The sequence below is a fragment of the Eretmochelys imbricata genome, chromosome 3 (assembly GCF_965152235.1).
Source record: "Eretmochelys imbricata isolate rEreImb1 chromosome 3, rEreImb1.hap1, whole genome shotgun sequence".
NCBI lineage: Eukaryota > Metazoa > Chordata > Testudines > Cheloniidae > Eretmochelys > Eretmochelys imbricata.
The window spans coordinates 226,660-253,746 of NC_135574.1; the positions used below are offsets into that span (position 1 = coordinate 226,660).

At 43.9% G+C, this 27,087-nt stretch overlaps 1 protein-coding gene across 14 annotated transcripts in view; it reads left to right on the plus strand.

Annotated features, from left to right (window-relative positions):
• ZNF512 (zinc finger protein 512) overlaps positions 1-27,087 on the plus strand; it is a 94,147-nt gene that overhangs the window by 30,203 nt on the left and 36,857 nt on the right. For 9 of the 14 annotated variants that reach the window (XM_077812238.1, XM_077812236.1, XM_077812225.1 and 6 more), the window contains 9 exons: positions 4,889-5,081; positions 7,987-8,076; positions 11,810-11,890; positions 13,053-13,177; positions 13,618-13,704; positions 15,151-15,249; positions 18,308-18,475; positions 19,269-19,463; positions 24,881-24,982. In XM_077812238.1, coding sequence (XP_077668364.1) covers positions 5,036-5,081; positions 7,987-8,076; positions 11,810-11,890; positions 13,053-13,177; positions 13,618-13,704; positions 15,151-15,249; positions 18,308-18,475; positions 19,269-19,463; positions 24,881-24,982 — 993 coding nt within the window. In that variant the 5' untranslated portion in view covers positions 4,889-5,035. Of the gene's footprint in view, positions 1-4,888; positions 5,082-7,986; positions 8,077-11,809; positions 11,891-13,052; positions 13,178-13,617; positions 13,719-15,150; positions 15,250-18,307; positions 18,476-19,268; positions 19,464-24,880; positions 24,983-27,087 lie in introns of those variants that run through there. The other 5 variants (XM_077812232.1, XM_077812233.1, XM_077812235.1 and 2 more) reach the window with 5 other exon arrangements.

Consider the following 27,087-nt stretch of genomic DNA (forward strand, 5'->3'; position numbering starts at 1 on the left):
TCTCCTGTAGCCATCTGGCCTGACCCTGTCACAGTATATTATTGGTCTGGACTTTAGTGTGCAAACAGAATATAAATGTGATCAAGTCATAACTTGTACTGAAGTTATTGTTAATTTTTAATTCTGTGATCAGTTCCTCTTTATCTGTCAAGATGAGGTCTCGTATAGACTGCTCTCATGTTGGATGTAATGCTTTCTGAGTTAGGAAATTGTTACCTGTAATATTTAGAAATAGTTTTAATATTGGCATCATGAGACCTCTAGCATACATTACTCATATTGAAGTGTCTCAGGATCACACAGCTATTTTTTTCCTACATGTTATAGGAGCCACTCATCCTGTTCACTAGCGTGATTTGGTGGTCTGTAGCAGACACAGATTGATACCCCATCTTGTGCTCTATCTGTTAGGACATGGATTTGTAAATATTCAAGATAATTTTCTCCTGGTTATCAGTGTTAGGAAAGAGGTAGTGCCATTTTGGACATAGTGCCACTCCCCCTCCACTTTTCATAGAATCATAGAATATCAGGGTTGGAAGGGACCTCAGGAGGTCATCTAGTCCAACCCCCTGATCAAAGCAGGACCAATCCCCAACTAAATCATCCCAGCCAGGGCTTTTGCCCACTTGATCTTCCTAAATAGGTTGTAACCTTTGATTTTTAACATTCCAATCATGGGAATCATCCCACCATGTTTCACGAATACCAACCAAATAAAATTTATGTTCATGAATGAGTAATTCCTATTCCTCTTGTTTGTTACCCACGCTCCTAGCATTGGTGTATAGGCAATTCAGTAATTTCTACTAGGGCTGTCAATTAATCTCAGTTAACTCAACAATTAACTAAAAAAAAATTAATCATGATTAAAAAAATTAATCGTGATTAATCGCACTTACAACAATAGAATACCAATTGAAATTTATTAAATATTTTGGGTGTTTTTCTACATTTTCAATATTGATTTCAATTACAACACAGAATACAAAGTGCACAGTGCTCACTGTATATTATTTTTTATTATATATGCACTGTAAAAATGATAAAAGAAATAGTATTTTTCAGTTTGCCTCGTACAAGTACTGAAGTACAATCTCTTTATCATAAAAGTGTAACTTACTAAATGCAGATTTTTATTTTTTTTTTTGTTTGTTTCATAACTGCACTCAAAAACAAAACAGTGTAAAACTTTAGAGCCTACAAGTCCACTCTGTCCTACTTATTCTTCTAATCGCTAAGACAAACAAGTTTGTTTACATTGATGGGAGATACTGCTGCCTGCCTCTTATTTACAATGTCACCTGAAAGTGAGAACAGGCGTTCGCATGGCATTTTTGTAGCTGGCATTGCAAGGTATTTACATGCATGCAGCTTTTCTTTTTTTTTTTTTTTTACATAATTCTACATTTGTAAGTTCAACTTTTGTAATAGAGATTGCACTACAGTACTTGTATGAGATGAATTGAAAATTTTTTTTGTTTACAGTGCAAATATTTGTAATAAAAATAAATATAAAGTGAGCACTGTGCACTTTGTATTCTGTGTTGTAATTGAAATTAATATATTTGAAAATGTAGTAAACATCCAAAAATATTGAAAATAAATGGTATTCAGTTGTTGTTTAACAGCATGATCTATCGCAATTAATTTTTTTAATCACGCAACTGTCCTAATTTCTACTCTTCATGTCCTTTGATTCCTTAATTTTGTTCTCAACATTTCAATTGTGTGCTGAGTGCTCATATCTTCCCTTTTTACCCACTCCACTCCTCTGCTCCTTTTGTTATTAGTTTAATGTCCTCCTGACTACTTCAGCCAGCCTGTCTTCCTTCCAAACTATTCAGCCTTTCACCACATAGAAGGTAGACCAACATTCCACAAAACCAAAACCTTCCTCCACGTACCTAGCCAGTGGTTCACTTCCAGAATCTTCTGCTTGTTGTGCTCTTTTGTTCGTAGGACAGGAAGGATCTCAGAGAAGATCTCTTGGTCATTCTTCAGCAAGCTCTGAGTTCCTTGATGTCCTTCCTTACCTGCAAGATACCCCACAGCACAGTGTCATTACTGCAGATATGAAGCAACACCAATGGATCCTTTCCTGTTGACTTCAAAAGCCTATCCAATCTTAGAGTGACAGTCCTGTTGTCTGCCTGTTCCTTGCACAACGTTTGGATTCTTCTGAGTATTGAATCCCCAACAATAATCCGTCTTCCTTGGACGGTTGGAGGACTCTGCGTGATTTTTCTTATAGGTTGGGCTGAGCTGCTGTCCACAGGTGTGTCCCATATATCTCTCCATTCCCTTGGACCAACTGGATCACGAGAGGTGTCGTCCACAGTTTCCATGTTTTGGATGTGGTATCAATTGGAAACTTCTAGCTGTGGAATTCCTTCCAGTCCTCTTCTCTCTTGTGGCCATGGCGTACCCATCTTCATCTGTCTCCAGCCATGTAGAATGTCACTTTGACCTCTTGCCTCTAGTGGTTACGAGCTCCAAGGCCTCCTTTCTGACTTCCTCTCTCTCCAGCTCCTTGGTGGCAAGCTCCTTTCTTTCTTGAATGAAGGAGGCTGATACTTCCTGAGCCTAACTATCTGGGATGTCCTCAGCTTCTCTGATTCTCAGTAGCATTTCTACTTGCTCCTCCACTCCAAGAATCTTCTCCTCCAACACAGCCACCAGCTTGCACTTGATTCACAGGAAGTCCCTTCTGGGTTCAGGTAGAAAAGAAAACATGGCACATCCATTGCATTCACCACCACTGTTCATTGCTGGCTATCTTGAAATCACACGTAGAGCTGACCCTGGAAGGAAAGCTTCTCACACTCCCTTTCCAAATGCCCTCTGAAACTCCCTGTTAGCTGTCTCTCTGTTTATGGCTCTCAAGTTCACCTGACAAGTGACTCTTTATAGTCCAAATCTCCTTGCTTAGCTCATCTTAGCTCCGCCACTCACCACCACCCCACCCCTCCACCCCGCTTCAAATGCACTTGCGTAGCTCTCCTTAATGTCTGTGAAGTGTATGTAGAATGATAACTTCCTTTTAGATGTGTGAGAGACAGGGTGGGTGAGGTAATATCTTTTATTGGACCAACTTCTGTTGGTGAGAGAGACAAGCTTTCAGGCTACATTGAGTACCTTTCTCAGACCTGAGGAAGAGCTCCGAGTGTTGCAGCTAAATATAAGGTAGCACATATTCTAAGGGACCATTCAAGGTGAAGTGGTCTGTTAACATCCCTGTAGTCGTAGTCGATAAGCCATAAATTCAGTACTTTATTAAGACCATGATTTTTAGGCTAGGTCTACACTATAGACCTTACAGTGGCACAACTGTACCAATGCAGCTGTGCCGCTATAAGATCTCTCATGTAGCCCCTCTGTGCCGATGTGAGAGAGCTCTCCTGTTGACATAATTAAACCACCCCCAATGAGCGGCGGTAGCTATGTCAGCAGCAGAGCATTTCCCACCGACATAGTGCTGTCCGTGTCTGTGCTTCTGTCTATGTAATTTTTGTTGGTCAGGGGTGTGGGTTTTTTCACACCTCTAAATGACATAAGTTTTACCGATAAAAGTGCTAGTGTACACACAGATGTTTTGGCTAGCAAAGTTATGAATTAACAGGCCACTTCACCTTTAATGGTCCCTTAGAATATGTTCTAACTACTTATATTAAACTATCTGTTCAATCTTATATTTAGCTGTGACACTCTTATACTCCTGGGAGCATTCTGCACCAAAAAGTTCTGCGCACTATATTTTAAAACTCTCGATATTTTATTTGTCAGAATAACGCTATGTAATCATGCCAGTTTCAATTATTTTAGTAATCTATTTCAAAATATCTGTGAGCAAGTATGTCTGTAACAGTCCAGACACACACACAAATTCCTCCAGGAGTAGAGTCAAAGAAACCCTTACAACAACCCAGTTTCTGTTTCTCTGCCCCCTCCCCCCCAGAGCCCAGCTGCGGGGCACCCTCCAGTCCAGACTCCTGCATCCCCTCTCCCGCAGAGCTCAGTTGCAGTCTCTCTTCCCCCCCGCCCCGGCCCCACTCAGGGATCCAGAGGAAGAAACAGCCAGATGCTGGTCCTGGGCTTTTATGGAGTTTCCTGCAGGATGCTTCCTTCCTTCAGGGCATGTTGAGAACTGTAGCTGCTGAGAACCCTCTAGTGCCGCCCCGCCCCCGCAGTGACCTCTATTTGCGAGCTGGGTTCTGCTGGGTCCAGTGGGCCCTAGTGGCAGCCAGCAGCTCTGCAGCCCATTTCTGTGGGGAGAAAAAGGAAATTCTGCATGCACAACAATAATTTCTGAGCAAATTCTGCATTGCACAATGGTGCAGAATTCCCCCAGGAGTAACTTAGTACCTTAGTAACTTAGTACGGAAGAAGAGCTCTGTGTGGCTCGAAAGTTTGTCTGTCTCACCCACAGAAATGGGTCTACTAAAAGGTATTACTCACCCACCTTGTCTGTCACATATCCTGGGACTGACCACAGCACCAACAACAGTGTATACAACATTCAGGATGTCTGTCCTGCAGACTGTATTCTGTCTTGCCACTGTTTCCTTGTATTCCCCTGTCTGTCTGTATCTACCTGTTATCTCCTGTCTTATACTTAGATTGTCAGCTCTTTGGGGCAGAGACTGCCTTCTTTTTCTGTGTTTGTACAGTGGGTAGTATACTGGGGTCCGGGTCCATGACTGGGCTCCTAAACACTACATTACTATCAATAAAAGAGAAATTAGAAGGTTTACTGAACTGTGGGGTGGGCTTGAAGACTGGTTGCGAAGATGAAAGCAGCATGTTCTGCCGTGAGACTCATTGCATTGGCATGTGTGCATGTACCCATCTTGGTGTTTGTTTTATATCTAGGATTTTTTTTTTCTAGGTCCGAGGAGTTTGAAACTAGTCTCCTAGGGTCGGACAATAACAATGAGTGCTTCAGTGATTCTTCTGCCTCTTCCAAGAGTCAAGTGAGCGGGAGCTCAGAATCTGGGGGCAAGCGGGCTATTCGCAGACCACTGACTGGCTGGAAATGAGAGGAATAAAAACCAATATTAATAAATCCTCAGAGAAGAAAGGTACTTTAGAGCCCGTAGTACTGGGCAAAGCTGTCTTCTCACTTATTCTTTTAATCAAGATTGAATGTCTTTCTGAAAAATATGCTACAGTTCAAAACCACAAGTTATGGTCTCAATAGTGTCTTTTCTAGGTTAAGGAAGAATAACTGTCTCCACTGCAGAACTTATTGGTAAAATTCTGTGGTCAGTTTTGTGCAGAAGGTGAGGCTAAGTGATCTGGCCTTTAAGATCAATGAAACTATGACTACAGGTCTGCTTTTATCTGTGGGTGAGAGCTCTGCCAGTGTTTCAGCAGAATGCTTTGCAGAGGAATTTTAAAACTAGGCTAGACAATAGAAACAACACTAGAACATATACAAAAGAGAGGAAGCCAGCAGTGGTCCTGGGGGTTAGAAACGGGCATGAAGTTGTCCTCTCCATTTCTAACATCTGTTATTTTCTGATTTAGAATGGGCTAGGGCCTTTTGTGCTGATGTACTTAATGCATCTTGCATGTCATATCCCATGAGGTGAAACCTATTAGTTAATGATGAGGAAGATCTCTGATATTCAGGTGTCTATACTGGATGAAAACTGGGGCAGTGTGAAAGGAGGCATGAACTTGGATGAGAAGGTTCTGCATGTGTAGGGATTGGTCATATCATGTCAGTTGAAAACCTGTCTTTGAGACACCAGGGGGAAAATCTCAGTTTTGCTAGCCCCAGGCATTCAAATATCATGAAATTGGCTTAAAAATCATGTTTTAAAAAAAGCCTTTTGTTTCTTTGCAATTTCTTTTTGGTTTTTGAGCTCTTACAGTCCACTGCGGTGCAACCATGAAAGTAGAACCTTGTTTTTTTTTTAACATGAAAGTAGAGATTTTCATGTGATTGGATCACTCCAGGAGCTGGGACTTCAAGACAAATACAAAATATCACAAGAGTCATGCTAAAACAATGAGAGTTGGCAACCCTGATTTTTGAGAGGAAAGATCCTATGTGTGTGCTGCATCAGCATTTGTGTGTCTTGTGTGTGGGTTTCTTCCCCCAGTGCACTAAGTGAATCATAGAATATCAGGGTTGGAAGGGACCTCCAGGAGGTCATCTAGTCCAACCCCCCTGCTCAAAGCAGGACCAATCCCCAATTAAATCATCCCAGCCAGAGCTTTGTCAAGCCTGACCTTAAAAACTTCTAAGGAAGGAGATTCTACCATCTCCCTAGTCGGGGAGGCCTGTCTGTGTTCTTGGTGTCTCAGTACCTTACAGCAAGCAGAATGCAAACTAGGCAGTAGTGGGTGGTCAGATGAGTCTTCCTGAAATCTCTTCTGTGATGGATGAGGAGCTTCCCCCTGAGAGTGGCTGTGGTGGGCAGGTGATTTACATGAGCTAATACAAACTCTGTAGCAGTCTCTGCAGCATGACTAGTGGGGACCTGACTGGAAATTTGGGGAGCAGCAGCTGAGGGTCAGTTTTAGGTGCTGGTTGCCAGTTCCTTGTTCTGGATATGGGCCTAAGGATCCCAAATAAGGGGCTCCTTCCTGCATCTTTTCTCCTGGTTTGGCCCCAATTTCCATGGATATTGCAGAGAAACACCTTCTGGAAGAGTTTGCTCTATACTCCTTTTCTCAAACTTTCCAGTCCATTCTCCATCCTCTTGGTTCTGGCAGTGGGGTGTGTGTTGCTTCTCTCTTTCTGCGTAGAACCGGGGAGCAATGCAGTACTTCCAGTCCTTTCAAGGTTCAGTGTTCCCCACTGGTTCAGTGTTCCCCACGTGTTGAGTCTTCCTTTGGCCTCCCTTTGACTAGGCTTGTATGCGGTTCAACCACTAGGAAACCCAGGGACAAAGCGTGTTGAGTATCCATTACAGAAGGAGTTCATCCAAAACCTAACAACTTCCTCTTTCTGGTCTGTACTAACCACCAAATCAGTTTCAGCTCCAGCTGAGGGTTGGACAGGGTGACCCACTTGTTATTTCTTAGTGTAGACAGGGCCCAGGTCTTCAGCCTTGTTCCTCATAAGGCACCAAGGTGCATGTGGCTGTTCTGTGTTACTGCTTACCTGGTTGTGAGCGGTTTGTGATGTTACTGTTCAGATCTCTGAGTATTCTTGCTGACTCTCATGTCAGCTGTGCTCCTTGCCTCCCACTTGCGCACAATGGTTGCTTCCTGTCTTAGGGTAAGCTGGCCCTTTAAGAGGGTTGAGGCTCAGTTGCACCTATGCCATACTTTTAGTTTGCCTCCCCAGGTGGAGGAAATGAGCGAAGTCATATGACTAAACTAGGCATGCTGGGGAAATAAGGGGAGCTTGTGATTCAGTCACAGAGGGACTGCAGAGAGAACAGCCCTGGGAGTCAGTGCTGTATAAAAGTGTGTGTTGGGGGGGCATCTGGGTGGGATGAAAGATTAGGAAGAGGGCAGTGGGTTGGAGGGACAGGCCATTTGACACTCCAGGGGACAGAAAGCCTAGTTCTTTGTGTTCCCAGGAGTGGGAATGCATTGAAAAGGTGAATATGAGTTTCCCCCATGCTGCTGCCTAGCAAGGAGATGTAATGACCCCTGAGAACGAGGGGAGGATAGAGAGACTGAACAGAGCCCAGGTGGGGCTAGAGCTGAGCCCAGGAGAAGGGCAGGGTTGGAAGGGAAGATAGACCCTTGGGAAGGAAAGGCTGTGCCCAGCTTAATAGCAGGGCAGAAGACTATTTTGGCTTTGTGTTGGTTTGGACTTTGATATCCCAGAAGGGGTGTGGACTTTTTGGGACTTAGCCACGGGGCTAAGTCACCTCAGCAGCCAAACAATGTTGAACACAGAGAGAGCACCATTGGAGATAAGGGGAAACTGAAGCAACGGATGGAGATCGGCTAGGTGTGATGTTACACTTGCCGAGCCTCAGCAGGACTGACCTGTCTTCGTTCTCTGACACCTCACAGGAGAATCACCTTCCAGGGGGAAGAGGAAATCTGAGCGAGAGGATGATGAAGATTATGAAGAGTTTTCCGGAAAGAAGCAGAAAGTTCCTGGTAATATGAATAACTTGTAGTTCCTAGTATCAGAGGGGTAGCTGTGTTAGTCTGGATCTGTAAAAGCAGCAAAGAGTCCTGTGGCAAGAATTGTTTGCTGGAAAATCTACAAATGCAAGAATTTCACAAATAGCCAAAAGGTGTCAAATACATTATTTGTTACTCAGGACTAGAGGTAGGCTATAATTTGTAACCTTGTCTCTCATGTGCTCACTGATAAGTTATTCCAATAAGTAGTTTTTTTATGGTGTTGGCTTGGCTGTGCTATAGCAAAGGCAGAGCTTTTATTATGCTCTCAGCTAGAGCTGTGGAAACGCTGAAATGCAGTGCTCTTTTCAGTCTTAATGTACAGCACCATATTCAGGAAAGTAATCTCCCTAAAACAGGGGCTGAATTTGAAGTATAAGAAATGTCTTAGTCACATCCCTGAATCGAGCAAATAGAATTAAAATATTACTACATTAGTTGCTTTCTTTTCAAAGATTAGTTCACTGTGCTGTACTTGGGGCTCTCCTTGGAAAGAGTCTAGAAGCTTCTGCTGGCACAGGATGTAGCATCTGTCCTTGAGTGAGGTGAACTTCTCCTGTCAGAGGAGTTTGACAGCAGTGCCTGCTGCTTGCCCTTGGGTACAGTTCAAAATGTTGGTTATGATTTGTGAAGCATTGAATGGCCTTAGTATTAGTTCCCTGAAAGGAATGGAGGAAGGGATTGATTAGGAAAGAAAGGTATGTCGTGGCGATCAAAACATATAGGGTTAAAGTAAGAATTGCCAAAAGTCAGGCTGAGTTAGACCTTGAAAGGAAATTAAAACAAGCAGTACAAAATTCTTTAGACCTATAAATAAAAGAGAACAAAAAGACAAGAAATGGAGCCACTATGGAAGGAGGAAAGATTAAGAATAATCTAGGTATGGCCCAAAAAACTAAACCTTTGCCTCAGTGTTCAGTAAGGATGAAAATGTAGCACATGGGAATAAAGGCAGGATGGCTAGTGGAAGGGAGTTTATAGAAATGGAAATGACCACATCCAAACAAAGAGTTAAATCAGGGGATCAGATAATCTCCATCCCTAAATACTGAGTGACTTGGGACATGAAATTGCAAGTCCAGTAGCAAGGATTTTTAATCTAGCACAGTGGTTCTCAAACTTTTGTACTGGTGACCGCTTACACACACACACACACACACACACACCTCTAGACCTGTTAGTCTGACGTCTGTGGTCTGCAAAGCTTTAGAACAAATTTTGAAGGAAAGAATAATTAAGGACATGGAGGTAAATGGAAAAGGGGATGAAATGCAACATGGGTTTACAAAGGTAGATCATCCTAGACTAACGTGATCTCTTTCTTTGATATGATGACTGAGTTCTTTGGCTCGACTGCATTTACTTTGTCTGTCTATCTGGACTTCAGTAAGGAATTTTACGTGGTACGGCCTAGGGAATTATTACGTAAGAAGGAGAATATGGGAATTGATATAGGAATTGTAAGGTGAGGAAGGAAATGCCTAAAAGGGATAGGTCAATGGGTTGTGCTGAAAAGAGAACTGTTCGGCTGGAGGAGGTAACTAATGGAGTTCTTCGAGGATCTGTCTTCAGAGCAGTCTCTTTTGCTTATTTTCATTAATTACCTTAGGTCAAAAAGTAGGTGTATGTTAATGACATTTGCTGATGACACAAAGTTGGGAAGCATTGTCAGTACACAGGAGGGTTGGAATATTACACAAGAAGAATTGGGTGACCTTGAGGACTAGAAAAATAGAAATGGGATGAAATTTAATAGTAAAAAGTGATAAAAATTTCTGTGAAAAGCGGGAACTCTTAATTTGGAAACAAAGGAGCAGAAAGACCTGGGTGTATATATAGATCACAAAATGACCACAAGCCACCAGTGTTCACGCAGCCATGAAGCAAGATATTTCCAGAAGAGATAGGAAAGTATTCATACTTTTGTACAATGCACTGGTAATACCTCCTCTGGAATAATGTGTACAATTCTGGTCACCCATTTTCAAGAAAGATCAGTTGAAACTGGAACAGGTGCAGAGAAAGGCTACTAGGATGATCAGGTGCATGGAGAACCTATCTGACTAGAGCAGATGAGAAAAGATTAGCTTGTTTAGCCTAGCAAAACGAAGGCTGAGAGGGGATATTATTGCACTCTGTAAATACATGAAAAGGGTAAATACCAGGGAGGATAAATGTTGGCACAAGAACAAATGGATATAAACTAACCATTTTTAAATTTGGGGAGGATATTTAGAAGATTTCTGACCATCAGAGGAGTGAGGTTCTGAAGCAGCCTCCTAATAGGATGTTTTCCCCACTACTCCTAACTAGTTTTACAATGGAGTTTGGTAAGTTTCTGAACAGGATTATATCATGGGTTTCCTGCTATAGCAGGGAACTGGACTTGATGATCCAGGAGGTCCCTTCCAGTTTTATGTTCCTTTCATGCTTCTCTCCCCACATCCTGTTATAGTGGTAGTAGTCTCCTGGGCTGCTCTTCCTGTGTGTTCCTGTTGCTTATTCTCTGGGATATGTGGTGTAGGATTCAGAGAAGAATCCCCACCTTTGGAACCTGCGTCCTATGGGGCACGCTAGAGCCCCAGTTGCATGAACTTCAGGGTGTCCTGTAGATCACATACTCTCTTGACTATGCCTTTTACGTCTCCATTATTTGTGCAGTAGGGTTTTATAGTATTTATTTTTTGAGCCATATTTAACTAGCTTTGGATGCTGAGCTAATGGACTCCATTTTAAAATCAGTAAGTTAACTTCAGTCCTCTGCAGAGAGAACTTGACCCTTGCAGTCCTTGCCTGCCAAGCCAGCAGCTTGAATAGGGCCCCTGCCCTATGAGCTCCACTATCTGTCTAATGAGGGTGTCAAGGTTCCTTCCCCACTCTGAATTCTAGGGTACAGATGTGAGGACCTGCATGAAAACCTCCTAAGCTTATTTTTACCAGCTTAGGTTAAAACTTCCCCAAGGTACAAACTATTTTCCTTTTGCCCTTGGACTTTATTACTGCCACCACCAAGCGTCTAACAGATATATAACTGGGAAAGAGCCCGCTTAGAAACTTCTTTCCCCCCGCAAATCCTCCCCAAGCCCTACACCCCCTTTCCTGGGGAAGGCTTGATAAAAATCCTCACCAATTTGCATAGGTGAACACAGGCCCAAACCCTTGGATCTTAAGAACAATGAAAAAGCAATCAGGTTCTTAAAAGAAGAATTTTAATAAAAGAAAAAGTAAAAGAATCACCTCTGTAAAATCAGGATGGTAAATACCTTACAGGATAATTAGATTCAAAACAGAGAGAATTCCTCTAGGCAAAACCTTAAGTTACAAAAAGACACAAAAACAGGAATATCTATTCCATTCAGCACAGCTATTTTATCAGCCATTTAAACAAAACAGAATCTAATGCATATCTAGCTAGATTACTTACTAAGTTCTAAGATTCCATTCCTGTTCTGTTCCCGGCAAAAGCATCACATAGACAGAGAGAGCCTTTGTTTCCCCCCCTCCTCCAGCTTTGAAAGTACCTTGTCTCCTCATTGGTCATTTTGGTCAGGTGCCAGCGAGGTTATCCTAGCTTCTTAACCCTTTACAAGTGAAAGGGTTTTTCCTCTGGCCAGGAGGGATTTTAAAGTGTTTACCCTTCCCTTTATGTTTATGACTGAGGGTTTGCAGAGTTAGGTTTCACAGATTTTCTCATTATTTACATTAGCAAGGAAAAAGCAACGAGCTGGGCAAAATCCCAAATCCAAAGGGCGTTATATGCGAAAAGAGCCACCAACGTATGCAGCAGGTAAGAGAGACAAGCAGTGTTTAGGTAAGAGGTGAATGTAGTTCTGTGTGGTAATGTTTTTCTATGACCTCAGTCACTTTGCTTTTGGCAAAGGAGTGTGAATACCATCGTCGTTTGGACCTGATGACATTGTAGGAATACCTAATGGTGGTGGTTGCAGCATGTTGCTCTTTACCACTTTCTGTCATTTAAACCTATTCTATGATAACATTCCCTTTCTAAGACATGGAAATTTAGACTTTGTACTGGCAGTGCATGTACAATGGTGCCTGGGGAGGGAATCACTTCTTGAATTGTGCAGAAATACATCAAGCTGGTTTCAGCCTAGACAACAGCAAAATATTCATATTTCTTTCACTCAGCAGAATGAAGGCATTACTACAAGTCACCCCATGCCATAGCCTGATAGCCAGAGGCTCAAGCAACCCCTTCTGTAACCATACAGTAACACCCTTGTTCTAGAATGTTGGACCATATAACGTTCAGCCTTTGTTATAATCAGCTGAGTGACCAGTGGAGTGTCAACTACACCCACTCAACTCCCAGCTTCTATTCAGAAGGACTTATGATTAAGAACATAAGAATGGCCATACTGGGTCAGACCAGTGGTCCATCTAATGGTCTGATTCTCATCAGCCTCCCCCCTGTCTCAAGGGGACACCTTTTAGAGTTACAGATAAGGAGGAACTGTATTGGAGCACATTGCTGTAAGGATTCCAGTTCTGGCTTTCATTCTCTGAAACCATTTTCAGGCCAGAGAATCCTTGGAGCTGAAACTTCTCCTGCTAATTCTCAGAAAGGGGCCAAGAGGCCACACCTGTCCGTATGCTTTTTTTTGCCTGTTGTGTGGCATGGTCTTCTAGAGCAATTTCATGTTTGCATGAAGTAGCAAAGCCATTTATTAATGTACAGTGAAATCACATAGAAATCCTCATTCCTTCAGCCCCCTTCCTAGTTTCCAGTGTAAATGATCTGGGGAGGGTGAGGAGATCACACAACATTCAGATTTAGTTAGTAGAATGGGGAATTTGTCCCCCAGCAATGCAATCAAACCATTAACTTAAAGAAAAGCCCTTCTGCCAAAGCTAGAGAAAACCTAAGTTGTGTTTCATTTTGTTCTTGATTTTCCTCCTCTTCTTCCTCCATTCCTGTGATCTGACAGGCAGTGTGGAGGAACAGTGGTACCTGGAGATCCTAAATAAGGGCAGAGTTACCTGTCCAACATGCAGAGCTGTTGTCAGGAAGACTGTAGAGGGGCTGAAGAAACATATGGCCAATTGCAGACAGGTGAGAGAGACAGACTAGCACCATCTCCCATTCCTTTATTCCCCAGCTTAATGACCACAGTACCTGCCAGCAGGTACACAACCTTCAGACCATTACGAACCACATAATTTCCTTCTATCGTGTTAATGTGAGAGGTATCCATTTGCCTGTCTATAAATCAGTGTAGTCAGCTGCTCCTTCCTCTGTGTTACTTGTGGTTTTAGGAAAGTGGGCAGAGACCTATCCATTCTCTTTTTCTTACCCTGTTTCTTTCTCTAGTCTTTATACCCCTCTAAAGTCTGTTCATTGACTTCCAAATGCATGGTGGGTTTTTTTCTCAGTGTGCAGTTATCTGACCCGCACAAGGTTTTCTTCCCTGCCTGCTGCCCCATTTCTCCTAAACAGTCACCCAATATCTGAGGTTTGTGTTAATGCAGTCTGCATTCTTGTTTTACTTGTAGGAAATGTTCACATGTCATCACTGTGGAAAACAGCTCAGGTCTTTGGCAGGAATGAAATACCACATCATGGCAGATCACAACAACCTGGTAACGTTGATATTGTACGTCTAGCAGAAGCCCTGACCTTCCAGGCCAGAGAGCCCTTTGTTGCTCCTTTGATGCACAAAGAGACTGAAAGGTGGTGGTTTTGTCAAACATTTTCTACCTTTAAAAATTCAGGTCTTATCTAACCAGTTTTTCCTGAAAGACTGAATACCTGGAAAACTAGTAGCATTATGATGTCAGAAATGCTAGGCAAGTGACAGCTGATAAAGATGAGAGGGCCTTTCTATTTCGGGTGTGTATTTGTTATTAAAATTTATCAAATACTCTGTTTAAAAAAAAAAAAGTCAGAAGAAATGATCTGATTATTAATTAAGACACTCTAATTCTCACCCCTTCGCTAAAGGGCTGGGAGGTTTTGTAAAATATAGATCAGAGTCATCCAGCAATAATGGAGCAGACTAGTTGAGATCCTGACATTTTCAAAGTAAAAAGCAAGCAGTAAACACCTTTCAGTCCTCCTTTATCCTGCATAAAGATACACAAAGGGCATAATCCATTTTCCCCCTTTAGTCACCTTTAAGAAGCCTGTGTCTCTAGTTCTGGCAGTGAAGAGTGAGACCCTTTGGGAGATGTCACTCAGAAGAGTGGGAGAGAGCGTTCCTAGGCTTGGTGAATTTATCACTCATTGCTGTTTATATTGTGTTTATCACCACAGTATCTAATAGAATAAATAACTGATGTAGGGCTGTCCTTCTGTGCTGCAGAGTTTGCCAACAAAACTGTCATTTGTGTTACTGCTGTTCCGAACCCTGAGGACAGCAGTGAAACAAATGGGAATTGTATCACTTTCATGCTGCTACTGCTTGAGAAGCTCTGAGCAGCAGCTGAGACAGCAGGAGTTATTCACAAGGAAGGAGGGGATACAATGGAAGAAAAGGGAGGGGGGATTGCAGGCATGCAGAGTAGCAGAGGCCTGCCCTGCCCCTTAACTCACAGGATGGGAATAGCAGAAAGAGAATGCTCCTCCTCTCTGGAGGGCAGAGGGAGCTGGGCAACTTGAAATGTATCCAATACCTGGGAGTCAGAGGCTGATATGAATATTGGCACCCCAACCAGAGTCCAGGGATAGCACCCTTATAAGGTCCTCCTATATCCTCCTCTTCCCAGCATCTGTAGGTTGGCTGGGCTTTTCATCAGGGTGGGAGCCTTTAGTTGGACGTTAAAATGATCACCTGTGAAATAGTTATCACCCCACTGGGATGAATGGAACAGTTCATTTCTCTCAAAGCTATTCAGTTGTCCGCAGACTTAAGCAGAGATCGCATCATCAGATACATTCAGGTTACTTTTGGAAGGTTTCCTACACAGCCATAGATTTAGAAAGTGCTTAGATTACGGAGCTGGATTATGGAGCAGATTCCCAGAATGTAGAATTACAGAGTGCTGAGAGCCCTGTGCTCACCTTTTTTCTCTCTGCTTTGCTTTTAGCCAGTTGTGAAGGAGGGAGGTGAATTAGATGAGCAGTGTGAACGAGACCGCCTCCGGAAGGTGCTGAAGCGAATGGGAAAGCTAAAGTGTATGAGGGAGGTGAGCTGCAGTATCTTGTGTCCCAAAAGAAGCAGCAGCCTTTGCCAGAGTTTAGAGCACTGCATGATGTCTGCTGGACACACTTACAAGAGCCAGTCAGTGGGACCTGTTCCAAAGCTTTGGTTATGGTTTTAAGACAATGGGCCTCTTCAGAAGAACCTCATGCTGTTAGGTAACCAGGTAGACAGCACACTGGCAGAAGGGATTAAAATTGACAAATGTAAGGTGACGTACGTTTAGAAGGAATGATTTAAATGATCTGCACTCGCTGAACTATTGTAACTTCCTACCTAGGGATATGATGGGTTCTGGTGGGCTGTAGCTCAACCCAAATTATAGGGCTTGATGTAGGTATTTCTGCATGAACATCTCTGGCATATTTTGTGCAGGTCAGACTACATGATCATTATGATTCCTTCTGGCCTTAAATTCTATTAATCTATTGAAAACTGAAGATGTAGAGGTAATTGTGAAAAGAACAGACATCTGCTTAATGTGCAGCAGTGATCAAAAGAGCGAGTAAAATACTTAGGAAGTACTATGGCTTGGATAAACTTTGGCTACAGCTCCATTCTCAGTGAGCAGGTGTGTACTTCACCACAAATTGCCTAGCCCACCTCTACAATCTGAAAGAGGTCAATAACTGAATGAGCAATGTAGACCTACAGCCCCTCTTGCCTCTGTAGGTGATCTGGCTGGGTAGGGGCTGAGAGAAATTGGCAAGAGACAACGTACACAAGCTTTTGCCATCACTTCCCAAGCTGTAGCTGCTCTACAGAAAGAGGGTTTCAGTTTACAAGGCCTCAGTTTGGAACTTCTCATGCACTGAGTTCATAGCAAGATGGGAGGGGACAAACATCTAATATTTATATTGTCATCAGTGTGTCCACACCTAAGATTCTGCATTTGGTGTTCATCATTTTATCTCAGAAAAGACAGAACAGAAATGTAAAACAAAACAGTAAAATCCTGAGAAGGGCAACAAAAAAGATTTGGCAGATATTTATAGTGGGGCTGAAAGGAGGGTACCATAAGAACGGCCATATTGGGTCAGACCAAAGGTCCATCTAGCCCAGTATCCTGTCTTCCCACAGCGGACAATGCCAGGTGCCCCAGAGGGAATGAACAGAACAGGTAATCATCAAGTGATCCATCCTGTTGCCGATTCCCAGCCTTTGGCAAACAGAGGCTAGGGAAACCGTCCCTGCCCATCCTGGCTAATAGCCATTGATTGACCTATCCTCCATGAATTTATTTTGTTCTTTTTTGAACCCTATTATAGTCTTGGCCTTCACAGCATCCTCTGGCAAGGAGTTCCACAGGTTGACTGCGTTGGGTGAAAAAATACTTGGTTTGTTTGTTTGAAACCTGCTGCCTGTTAATTTCATTTGGTGACCCCTAGTTCTTGTGTTATGAGAAGGAGTAAATAACACTTCCGTATTTACTTTCTCCACACCAATCATGATTTTATAGACCTCTGTCATATCTCCCCTTAGTTTTCTCTTTTCCAAGCTGAAAAGTCCCAATCTTATTAATCTCTCCTCATACAACAGCCGTTCCATACCCCTAATAATTTTTGTTGCCCTTTTCTGAATCTTTTACAAGTCCAATATCTTTTTTGAGATGGGGCGACCACATCTGCACACAGTTTTCAAGATGTGGTGTACCATGGATTTATATAGAGATAATATGATATTTTCTGTCTTATTATATATCCCTTTCTTAATGATTCCCAACATTCTATTTGCTTTTTTGACTGCCACTGCACATTTGAGTGGATGTTTTCAGAGAACTATCCACAATGACTCAAAGAGCTCTTTCTTGAGTGGTAAAAGCTAATTTAGTCCCCATCATTTTACATGTGTAGTTGGGATTATGTTTTCCAATGTGCATTACTTTGCATTTATCGACATTGAATTTCATCTGCCATCCAAAGGAATTCACCATCCAAAGAGGAATTAAGGACTCAGGCCAGATTCTGTGCTGTCCCTCTTGTGTGAGAGCGTGGCATAGGGCTGTTCTGAGAGCTGAATGCCAGTGGGGGGAACTCCTTTACACAAGTGGTAATCCACAAAGGGATGTAATGGTGTAAATAGGCTATAGCAACAGGCAGAATCTGATCATGAGGCTGCTTCATTTGGAAGAGTACAAGGAGGTATGAGAGGTATTTAGAGCAATGGATTGTGTTGATGGGGCTGACCATGTTTTATCCTGCCCTATCAAACAGAATGTAACGCTGACAGACCCTGGTCGTCGACAGGCGGGATCGAACCTGGGACCTCTGGAGCTTAGTGCATGAGCCTCTACTGCATGAGCTAAAAGCCATATAGCTGTTAGATAAGGCTGTAGAGCAGACTCATTAATCTCTCTAAGTGGCCTAAGTGCCACTAGATGGGACAGAGCACCACACCCAGGAGGTGTGGGGGTTACACTGTAAAATGAAAATTTCAAATGGACAAAAGTAAATGTGTGTTTATGTAGCATGCAACTACTCCGTGGAGCTCACTGGCAGGGGATATTGAAGCAAGCCACTGACTGGTCTAATGTGGGTGTTCTGTATTTATTGTGTAGGATGCCTCTAGTCCCCAAGCACTTCATTTTGGCAGCTGTACTTCATTGCTGTGATCACTTCCCAGTTCTCCACAGTGCCATAAATATTGGTATCTCTTCATGTGGTCACTGCCATTGGAGGTTTTCTTGCCCCTTTGAACATCTGTAATGTTCTGCAGCTGCCAAGTAGTTACCTAGCTCCGTAGCTTTAAAAGGGTGGCATCTGCAGTGAGGCAAAGAGGGAAAACAATGACCAATGGGCTCCTTCATATAGCCATGAATGTTTTCCCCAGGAGAGTATTACACAGTGATGTGAATTGTGGGGGTTTTATGATATCCTGTGCAACATCTGAGGCTGGCAGCTGCTAGGGAGCGATCAGCCCAACCTGGATGGACCATTAGCTTCTTTAGATTCTGTAGGGTTATTTCTGTTCTTTGCCAGCCAGGGATGGGGTCTGCCATGTGTGCCAGAGCTCTGGCTCCATACTCTTCTCTTCTGCACTGACAGGGGTGTACAGGCAGCTTCACCAGCATAATGGGATACCTGTACCATATGAAAAAGTGTGGGAAGGAGGCCTCTGAGTTGGAGAAAATGGCCATGAAATGTCGTCACTGTGGGAAAGCATACAAGTCAAAGGCAGGGCTTGTTTATCACCTTAGGTCTGAGCATGGGCCGGTAAGTATGAGTTGCCATTGCTGTCGGGAAAAGGAGCTATGTGTGGTGACCTCTCTCTTTCTCCAAACCACTCTTCCATTTGCCCACTTTGGACAATTGATTCTGATCTCCCTGGGCCCACTGTACACTGGAGAGCCTAGTCCCATCTGTTTCATGCTTCACGGTGTTGTAGGGGCAGGCAGCCTCCTCCTGCCTCTCAAGTAGAATCCTCCTTCCTGATCCCTTTTCATCTGGGAGGGGAACCTGCAATGCTCCCCTTGTGATTGAGACTTCTGCTGCTCTGCAGCTAGGACAGAGCTTGATACATAAGTAGTCTGGATGGCAGCAAACCCTTCCCCAGCTCCCCTCACCCTCCTCCATGGGGGTATGGTGCTGGCATGTTTGATGTCCTGTGAGAGCTGCTTGTTGCTCTTTTTTTTTTTCTCCAGATTTGAGATCCATCTCTGGGACAGGACAGGAACCAGAATGCATGTTGTTCCTGCAGTGTTCAATAGAAATGGGGGTGAGGTGTATCAGCCCATCCAAGGCACATATCTCTGGTTTCTTTCTGAGCCCAGGTGCTCTCAAGCTTTGTGTCATGTCTGGGCAGAGAGCTCTCTTCCCACAGCTGCCCTGATACACGGATCTCACAGTCTTTTCCTGCCTCCAGGGTACTCTTGTGCCTGATTTTTTTGAGGGGAAGTAACTGGGATAGGGCATTTTGGCCTGGTCTGAAGGACCTTGATGGATCATTCAAGTGTGGCCTAAGTGGGATCTGATGAATAGAGCTCACCCTATTGGCCTTTCCTTGCAGGTCACTTTCCTCCATGAAGAAGGGAGGCCTGAGAGTCTGAAGGAAATGACCCTGGAGCCCAGTAGTGCAGGCAGAGTCCAGAGAAAATCTGCTAAGGTGGCAGTCTATTACCTTCACGAGCTAGCTAATGAAGAGCTGGCCAAGGAGTGGCCTAAGAAGAAGGTTCTACAGGACCTCGTCCCAGATGATCGGAAGGTATAAGGCTTTAGGTGGGGACTGTACTCGCAAAAAGTCTTGCACAGTAGAAGAATCCTGCACTGGCGCCTAGGAGATGGCACTTGATAGTGCTTTCTGGTTCCAGGCAATGGGCCAATAGTAACTGATTGGGTGCGGAAAGAGCTGATTTATGATACTATATAAAATAGGGTATACCTGGCTAGGCAGTAGTACTGCTGAAAAGGATTTGGGGATTATAGTGGCTCACAGATTGAACATGAGTCATCAGTGTGATGCACTTGCAAAAAATGCAGATATTCTTAGAAGACTCCTATTACTACATCCATGTAAAACATGGGAGGTAACTATTCTTTGAGTAGTTGCAGACATGTATTCCAAAAAAGTGTGTGTATGCCTAGTGCACTGAAATCAGAGAATATTGCTTAGCAGTACACTTGGAGTGATACTCACACGCTTCCCTCATAGCCCCTGCCATGGCTGAATAAGGGAGGCACTTCTCTGATCCCTATAATTTCCTTCTCACTGCCCAGAGCTAGTTGGAGCGCTCAGTGTGGCGTTTCTTCACATTGATTTTCATGCCTCAGTCTTCTGAGATTTAGTTGTAAATAATTATAGTAGTTTGTTAGCTAGTAGTACCTTAGTTAGAATAGTGAGTTAGATTAAATAGCTTGGTTTTTTTGGTGGAATGCCTTCATCAGGATTCAAGCACTATCTGTTGTGTGGGGTGGCTATTCCTAATAGCGATTCCTCGCACATAGTGTTTATTGTGGTTGGGAGACGTGCTTCGTCTGCAAGTCTTCAAGAAAAGAACGCAGGTGTCAAGGGACTTGACACTCGAGCAGCACCTGATGGGGCAGGCCAAGAGGCCTGCATCAGCACCAGAAATAGTATCAGCTCCTCAGACGTCATCGGAGCCACAACGAGCTGATGTTCCTTTTCCGGACTCTGAGGAAGAGGGATTGTTGACTGTTACTCAGGCCCACTGAGAAAAAGGACCAATAAAACAGACTGTAGTCTCTCCAGATTTTGGGGAGCATCATCTTCCTTTGCCAGAATCCGTGCACACTGGCACCATGACTCTTCAGGTATGTGTGGTGGAACTGGGCCTTCTGCCTGTCCTCTGGTACCAGGCAACATCAACTTGAGGCTATATCGTTGACTCTGGCATTGTCCGTTGAGTCCAGTAGTGACGGCATTGACGTTAACAGTGTCCATGCCTCTGGCATACCAGGCAGTATCAGATCTGCTATGCCTTTTGGTTCTTGATTCTCCAGTTATCTAGGAACATTCTGCTGCTGCGACTTCCTCAGTAATGACCCCACCATCGGGGTTAATTACACAGGTGTCCCAGACACCAGCACTACATATGGCTTTGAGTACAGTTGAGGCTGGCGCCTTCACCGGTGCCAAGGGGTTCATTGGCAGAGCAGGTTTCAGAGTAACAGCCTTGTTAGTCTGTATTCGCAAAAAGAAAAGGAGTACTTGTGGCACCTTAGAGACTAACCAATTTATTTGAGCATGAGCTTTCGTGAGCTACAGCTCACTTCATTGGCAGAGCAGTCAGCTTCGGCACCAACGGCGATCCTCATGCAAACCATGTCATGAGGATCGGTACTGACCCCAGCATCAATGCCTTGTTTGGCGTCGGTACCAAGAGAGGGTGTATTGTCTCTACCAGTCTTCAGAGCACCAACTTATGTACCGGTATCAGGACTGATGTTACCGCCATGTTGGACCTCCGAGGAGGCTGGATGGTGGCTTGCCCCTTAGGGGTTGCTCCCCCCCTTAACTCTGGATAATTCTGGGTATTCATCTAGGTCAAGCTCAAGGTCGTCGTCCTCCCTACTTCTTTGTCTTTCAAATGCCAGTGTAGAGACAGCCCAGACCTCCTGCTGATACTGACCAGGACTTTTTCCCTGCTGCAGAGAAAGGGACTCTTGGCCCCCCGTTTACTGGCCACTGATTCCTTGCCCATCGCCATCGTGGAGTCCAGGGGACGTTCTTGTTCCTTAAGGTCCCGATCTTTAACCCACTCCAGGGCAAGATCACCCAACAAATCCATGGCATCACCTCCCCAGCCACCTACATAAGAACAGCCAGACTGGGTCACATTAAAGGTCCATCTAGCTCAGTATCCTGTCTTCCGACAGTGGTCAGTGCCAGCTGCCCAGGTGCAAATTTAGGTGGAGGATGACCCCTCGGAACCTGCGCAGCCTCAGACACATGCACAGGGTCTGGTACTGCACTGAAAGGCCAGTGAACCTCCTTTCTTCGTCGTCATCATCACCGGATGACACCTGAGTACCATATGCTTCCTTTCCAGTACCTGAGGACTTCTGGACACATCAGGAGCTCCTGAGACAATTGGCTTCAGCCTTGGGTATATCAGGCTGAATTGGTGCAGGAAAACACTCACAAGTTAGTGGACATTCTTCTGTCCTCAATCCCAGGGGGAGTAGCTCACCCTATTATTAAAGCACTGTTGCAACCTGCCATGACCTTGTGGAACACCCGTTGACGTCTATGGCAAAGCATATGGGCAAGTGTTATGTCCCTATGCAGGGATTCAAGTATTTTATTCACATCCTGCTCCTAACTTGCTTGTTGTGACAGCAGCCAATGAGAGGTTGAATCAAGAAAGGTACAAGTCCATGCACCAGGACAGAGGTAAAGAGGTTTGGTCTCATGGGCGGAAAGATTTATTCAACTTCCTCCTTAAAAATGTAAATTGCAAACCAGCAGGCACTGCTATCCAAATATAATTTTATGAACTGGAACTCTGTAGCCAAGTTCACAGACAAATTGCCAAATCCTTTCGAGAGGAGTTCAAGGCATTTGTTGCGGAGGGCCATCTGGTTGTTAAGACATGTTTTCTATTGGTCCTGGACATAGCTGTTATGGCTACTAAAGTTATTTGCTTCAGTGGTCACAATAAGAAGAGCACCGTGGTTGCAGAATTCAGGAATAGCACCAGAGGCTTCCACGCTCTGTTGGATATATCTTCTGATGGTCAATGTATAGTCTAAGACAAAATGGTTGAGACTTTATGTTCATTTAATAATTCGCAAGCAACTCTGTACTCTCAGGCCTAGTTCTTAGCACCCTGCAAAATCACTTGGCTGCAATCTCAGCTTTCTATCCTCCCATCCAAGGAAAGTCAATATTCTCAGACCCTATGACGATGTTTTTTAAAGGTATTGTTCGCCTTTTTCCACCAGTGAAGGAAACTGTGCCATTGTGGGAACTTAATATGGTGGTGGCAGCACTCCATCATTTGAGCTGATAACATGCTCATTGGCTCTCCTCTTCCGGAAGAGACCTTCTTTATGACTATAACATCCTCAAGAAAAGTTAGCAATACACAAGCTTTAATGGCAGATCCTCCAGACACTCAATTCTCAAGGACAAGGTGTCTTTAAGATCACACTCAAAATTTTTGTCCAAAGTGGTATCTGTTTCACCTTAATTGGGTTATTTTCTTACCTATATTTTTTCCCAAACCATGTTCAAGAGTGAAGGAGCAACATGTACCTACCTTAGAGATCAGATGGTGCTTATCATTCTATTTAGAAAGGGCTAAGCCACTTTGTACATTATTTCGACTCTGTGCTGAGCAGATGACAGGATAACTGGTCTCCGCTCAGACTTTTTCCAAGTAGATAACTGCCTGTATTACCTTGGCTTATGGAGTTCCTCAGATGATGCCAGCGTAGTCATTACAGTCTTATCCAATAGGAGCTCAAGTGACATCAATTGCATTTCTTAGCAAGGTCTCCATATTGGATATTTGCAGGGCTGCAACAAGGTCTTCTAGTCATACTTTTGTTAGACATTATGCTATCACCCTGGCATCAAGAGCTGATGCAAACTTTGATAAGACCGTTCTGCAGTCACTGTTTAAATAGAATCCAAGCCCCACCTCCTGCTGAAACTGCTTGTGAATCACCTGAGAGGAATTTGCCTGCATCCTTGAAGACTGTTACTTATCTGTGTGGTAACTGTTCTTTGAGATGTGGATGCAGACTTGTATTTTACAACCCACCGTCTGAATCTGAGTCTGCAGCTGTGGTTTCAGGGCAAAGGAACTGAGGGGAGAGGGAGGGGTCAGCGTGCCGCCACTCTTATATAACCATAGGGGGGTTATGACAGTGCATGAGTTCCACCACATGGCAAAATTCTCCAACGTTGGTGCGCTGGGCACCTGCATACTTGATTGGAATACATATCTCCACCCATATCTTGAAGAACAACAGTTGTGGGACAGATAAGTAACAATCTTTTCTGATCTGCTTGTGAGGCCTCAGCTGGAATATGTCCAGTCTTGGGCACCACATTTTAAGAAAAATTTGGACATATTGGAGAGATCCCAGAGATGAACAAACAAAAACAAAAAAAGAGGGTTAGAAAACTTGATTTGTGAAGAAAGGTTGAAAAAATTGGACATGTTTAGTTTTGAGAACCCTACCCTTAGTTTGGTGCCCCTGTTTAATAGGATCTTCAGTCTAGTAGAGAAAGGTATGATATGATCCAAAGGCTGGGAGTTGATTTTTAACTACGAGAGTGAGTAACCACCGGAACGGTTTACCAAGGGTCGTGGTCAATTCTCCATCACTGACCATTTTTTCAGTCAAGATTGGATGTTTTTCTGAAAGATCTGCTCTAGGAATCATTTTGGAGAAGTTCTATGGCCTGTGTTACACAGGAGGTCAAACTAGATGATCATAGTGATCACTTCTGGCCTTAGAATCTATGAATATAGCTGGGGGGCGGGAGGACAACATGAAAACAATCTTTAAATATGTAAAAAGATTGTATAAAGAGAGTGATGATCAGTTGTTCCCCATGTCCACTGAAGGTAGAACAAGAAGAAATCAGCTTAGTTTGCAGCAAGGGAGTTTCAGGTTAGATATGAGGAAAAACTTTCTAACTCGAAGAATAGTTAAGCACTGAAGCAGGTTACCTAGGGAGGTTGTAGAATGCCCACCCTTGGGGGTTTTTAGGAACAGGTTGAACAAACACCTGTCCCGGATGGTCAAGGTACTTGGTCCTGTCTCAGCACAGGTGAATGGACTAGATGACTTCTTAAGATCCCTTTCAGGTCTACATTTGTGTGATTCTGTGAGGGAGAGGGGCCCAGGTCCTACTCTTTTATGTAACTGAGGGTGGAAGGAATCACTCCAGTGTGAGTTTGAGGGAGGCTTTGGATACCAGGAGTGAGGTGGGGTGGGGGCTTAGCTAACCTTGTGGAGAGTCACTCAGTGGTGCTGGGGAAGGTTATTCACTGAGTTTCACTGTTGGATTGGGAGGGAAGTTTACTACAAGGGAAGTGTTTACTGTGGGAAAACAGCTGTAACACTTCAGAGGAGCATGCCTGATCCTGTGTGTAGCCATCCTGCCATCTAACTTCAGATTTTGTCTCTATTCTTCTGTCTCAGCTGAAATACACCCGGCCTGGACTGCCTACATTTAGTCAGGATGTGTTGTGCAAGTGGAAATCGGAGATAAAGATGTACCGAAGGGTCCACTGTCCAAACCAGGTAACCAACCCCAAGTCCTAAAGCACTAAAGAGACCAAGTCCGAGGATCTTAGAAAAATAATTACAGGTTTCACAGTAACAGCCGTGTTAGTCTGTATTCGCGAAAAGAAAAGGAGTACTTGTGGCACCTTAGAGACTAACCAATTTATTTGAGCATAAGTTTTGGATACAATTTAACTTAGGCTTGAATAGAGACTGGGAGTGGCTAAGTCATTATGCAAGGTAATCTATTTCCCCTTGTTTTTTCCTAACCCCCCCTCGCCCCCGCCCCCCTCCCCCAGACGTTCTTGATAAACCCTGGATTTGTGCTGGAAATGGCCCAACTTGATTATCATGCACATTGTAAGGAGAGTGATCACTTTAGATAAGCTATTGCCAGCAGGAGAGTGGGGTGGGGGGAGGTATTTTTTCATGCTTTGTGTGTATAAAAGATCTTTCCACAGTATGCATCCGATGAAGTGAGCTGTAGCTCACAAAAGCTTATGCTCAAATAAATTGGTTAGTCTCTAAGGTGCCACAAGTACTCCTTTTCTTTTTAGAAAAATAATTGAGTCTGGCCAGGCTGTGCAGCAATGAGCTGAGAGACTTCCACAAGGCCAAAATCAAGGTTCATCTCTGTGTCTGGAGGAATCAAACACTACTTGCTCTCAGGGTGAATACCTGTCAGTTTCTCACTGAGGTTCTGGATGTGCCTGGGCAACATTTAGGTTGCTTCTTAAGAGATGATCCTGTGGTGTTATGGCTAGAAAAATCCAGTGGGGAACTATTGGATCCATTGATGGACACTGTTAATGTCTCTCCAAAGGTGAGTAAGAGCTGAGTGGGCATTAGTCCATTGCCTAGGAACCATCACTTAATGTTGAGAATCTTGCAAACTCCACCTGGACTTTCCAGAGCGAGGCTATTGAGGGGTTAGAGAAGCCTCTCTGCCTGCAGGCAGAGCCCTGGTATTGTCTAGATCTTTGTTGGCTGGGCTTTAGGTCTGGGTTTAGTGTGGACACTGCACTGGTCTCTCTGATTAGTGATGGGTGAAGGCCAGATGTCCATGCTGATTCTGTTCAGTATGACAGCATCCTACAATATTATCATACCCATGGCTGCCTGGACTGTGGGACTCCTCATAGAAGAGACATGTCTCTACTTCCCTGTTAGAGATCTTTGGGGAATTATTGGGAAATGCTCATCCATGCCCAAGGACTCCAGTGAGGAATCCTGGAGAGTTGTATTCCCAGCCTTCCTGTATCTGAGGCCACTTGGAGGGTTAGAGATGCAGTTTGGATATGGTGTCGTCATTATGTTGACAGCATACAACTCTGTCTTTTCATTGGATCAAGACCATACATCCCTGCTTTCCCAGTGTCTGTCTGAGGTAGGGGCTTAAATGACAGTGAGCTGGCTGAGTTTCATGACAAATAAGAAACAGGTGATACTGCATGGGGGAATTACTAAAGCATATGTGGTTGTGTGGGGGAGCTGTCCTATAGTATGAGGCTTTTCCCACATTTGTCATGAGGTTCGCAGCCTACAGGGACTGCTGAAGTGCCAGCAGTTTTAGAACAAATTGATCACCAGGACCAGATGGTATTCACTCAAGATTTCTGAAGGAACTTAAATATGAAATTGCAGAACTATTAACTGTGGTATGTAACCATCACTTAAATCAGCAATTACAGTCCGGTAAGCCTAACTTCAGTACTAGGCAAATTGGTTGAAACGATTAGGGAACAGAATTATCAGACACACAGATGAACATGATATGTTGGGGAAGAGCCAACACGCTTTTGTAAATGGAAATCATAAGAACATAACAATGGCTTTATTGGGTCAGACCAAAGGTCCGTTCAGCCCAGTATCCTGTCTACCGACCGTGGCCAATGCCAGGTGCCCCAGAGGGGGTGAACCTAACAGGTAATGATCAAGTGATCTCTCTCCTGCCATCCATCTCCACCCTCTGACTGACAGAGGCTAGGGACACCATTCCTTACCCATCCTGGCTAATAGCCATTAATGGACTTAACCTCCATGAATTATCTAGTTCTCTTTTAAACCCTGTTATAGTCCTAGTCTTCACAACCTCGTCAGGCAAGGAGTTCCACAGGTTGACT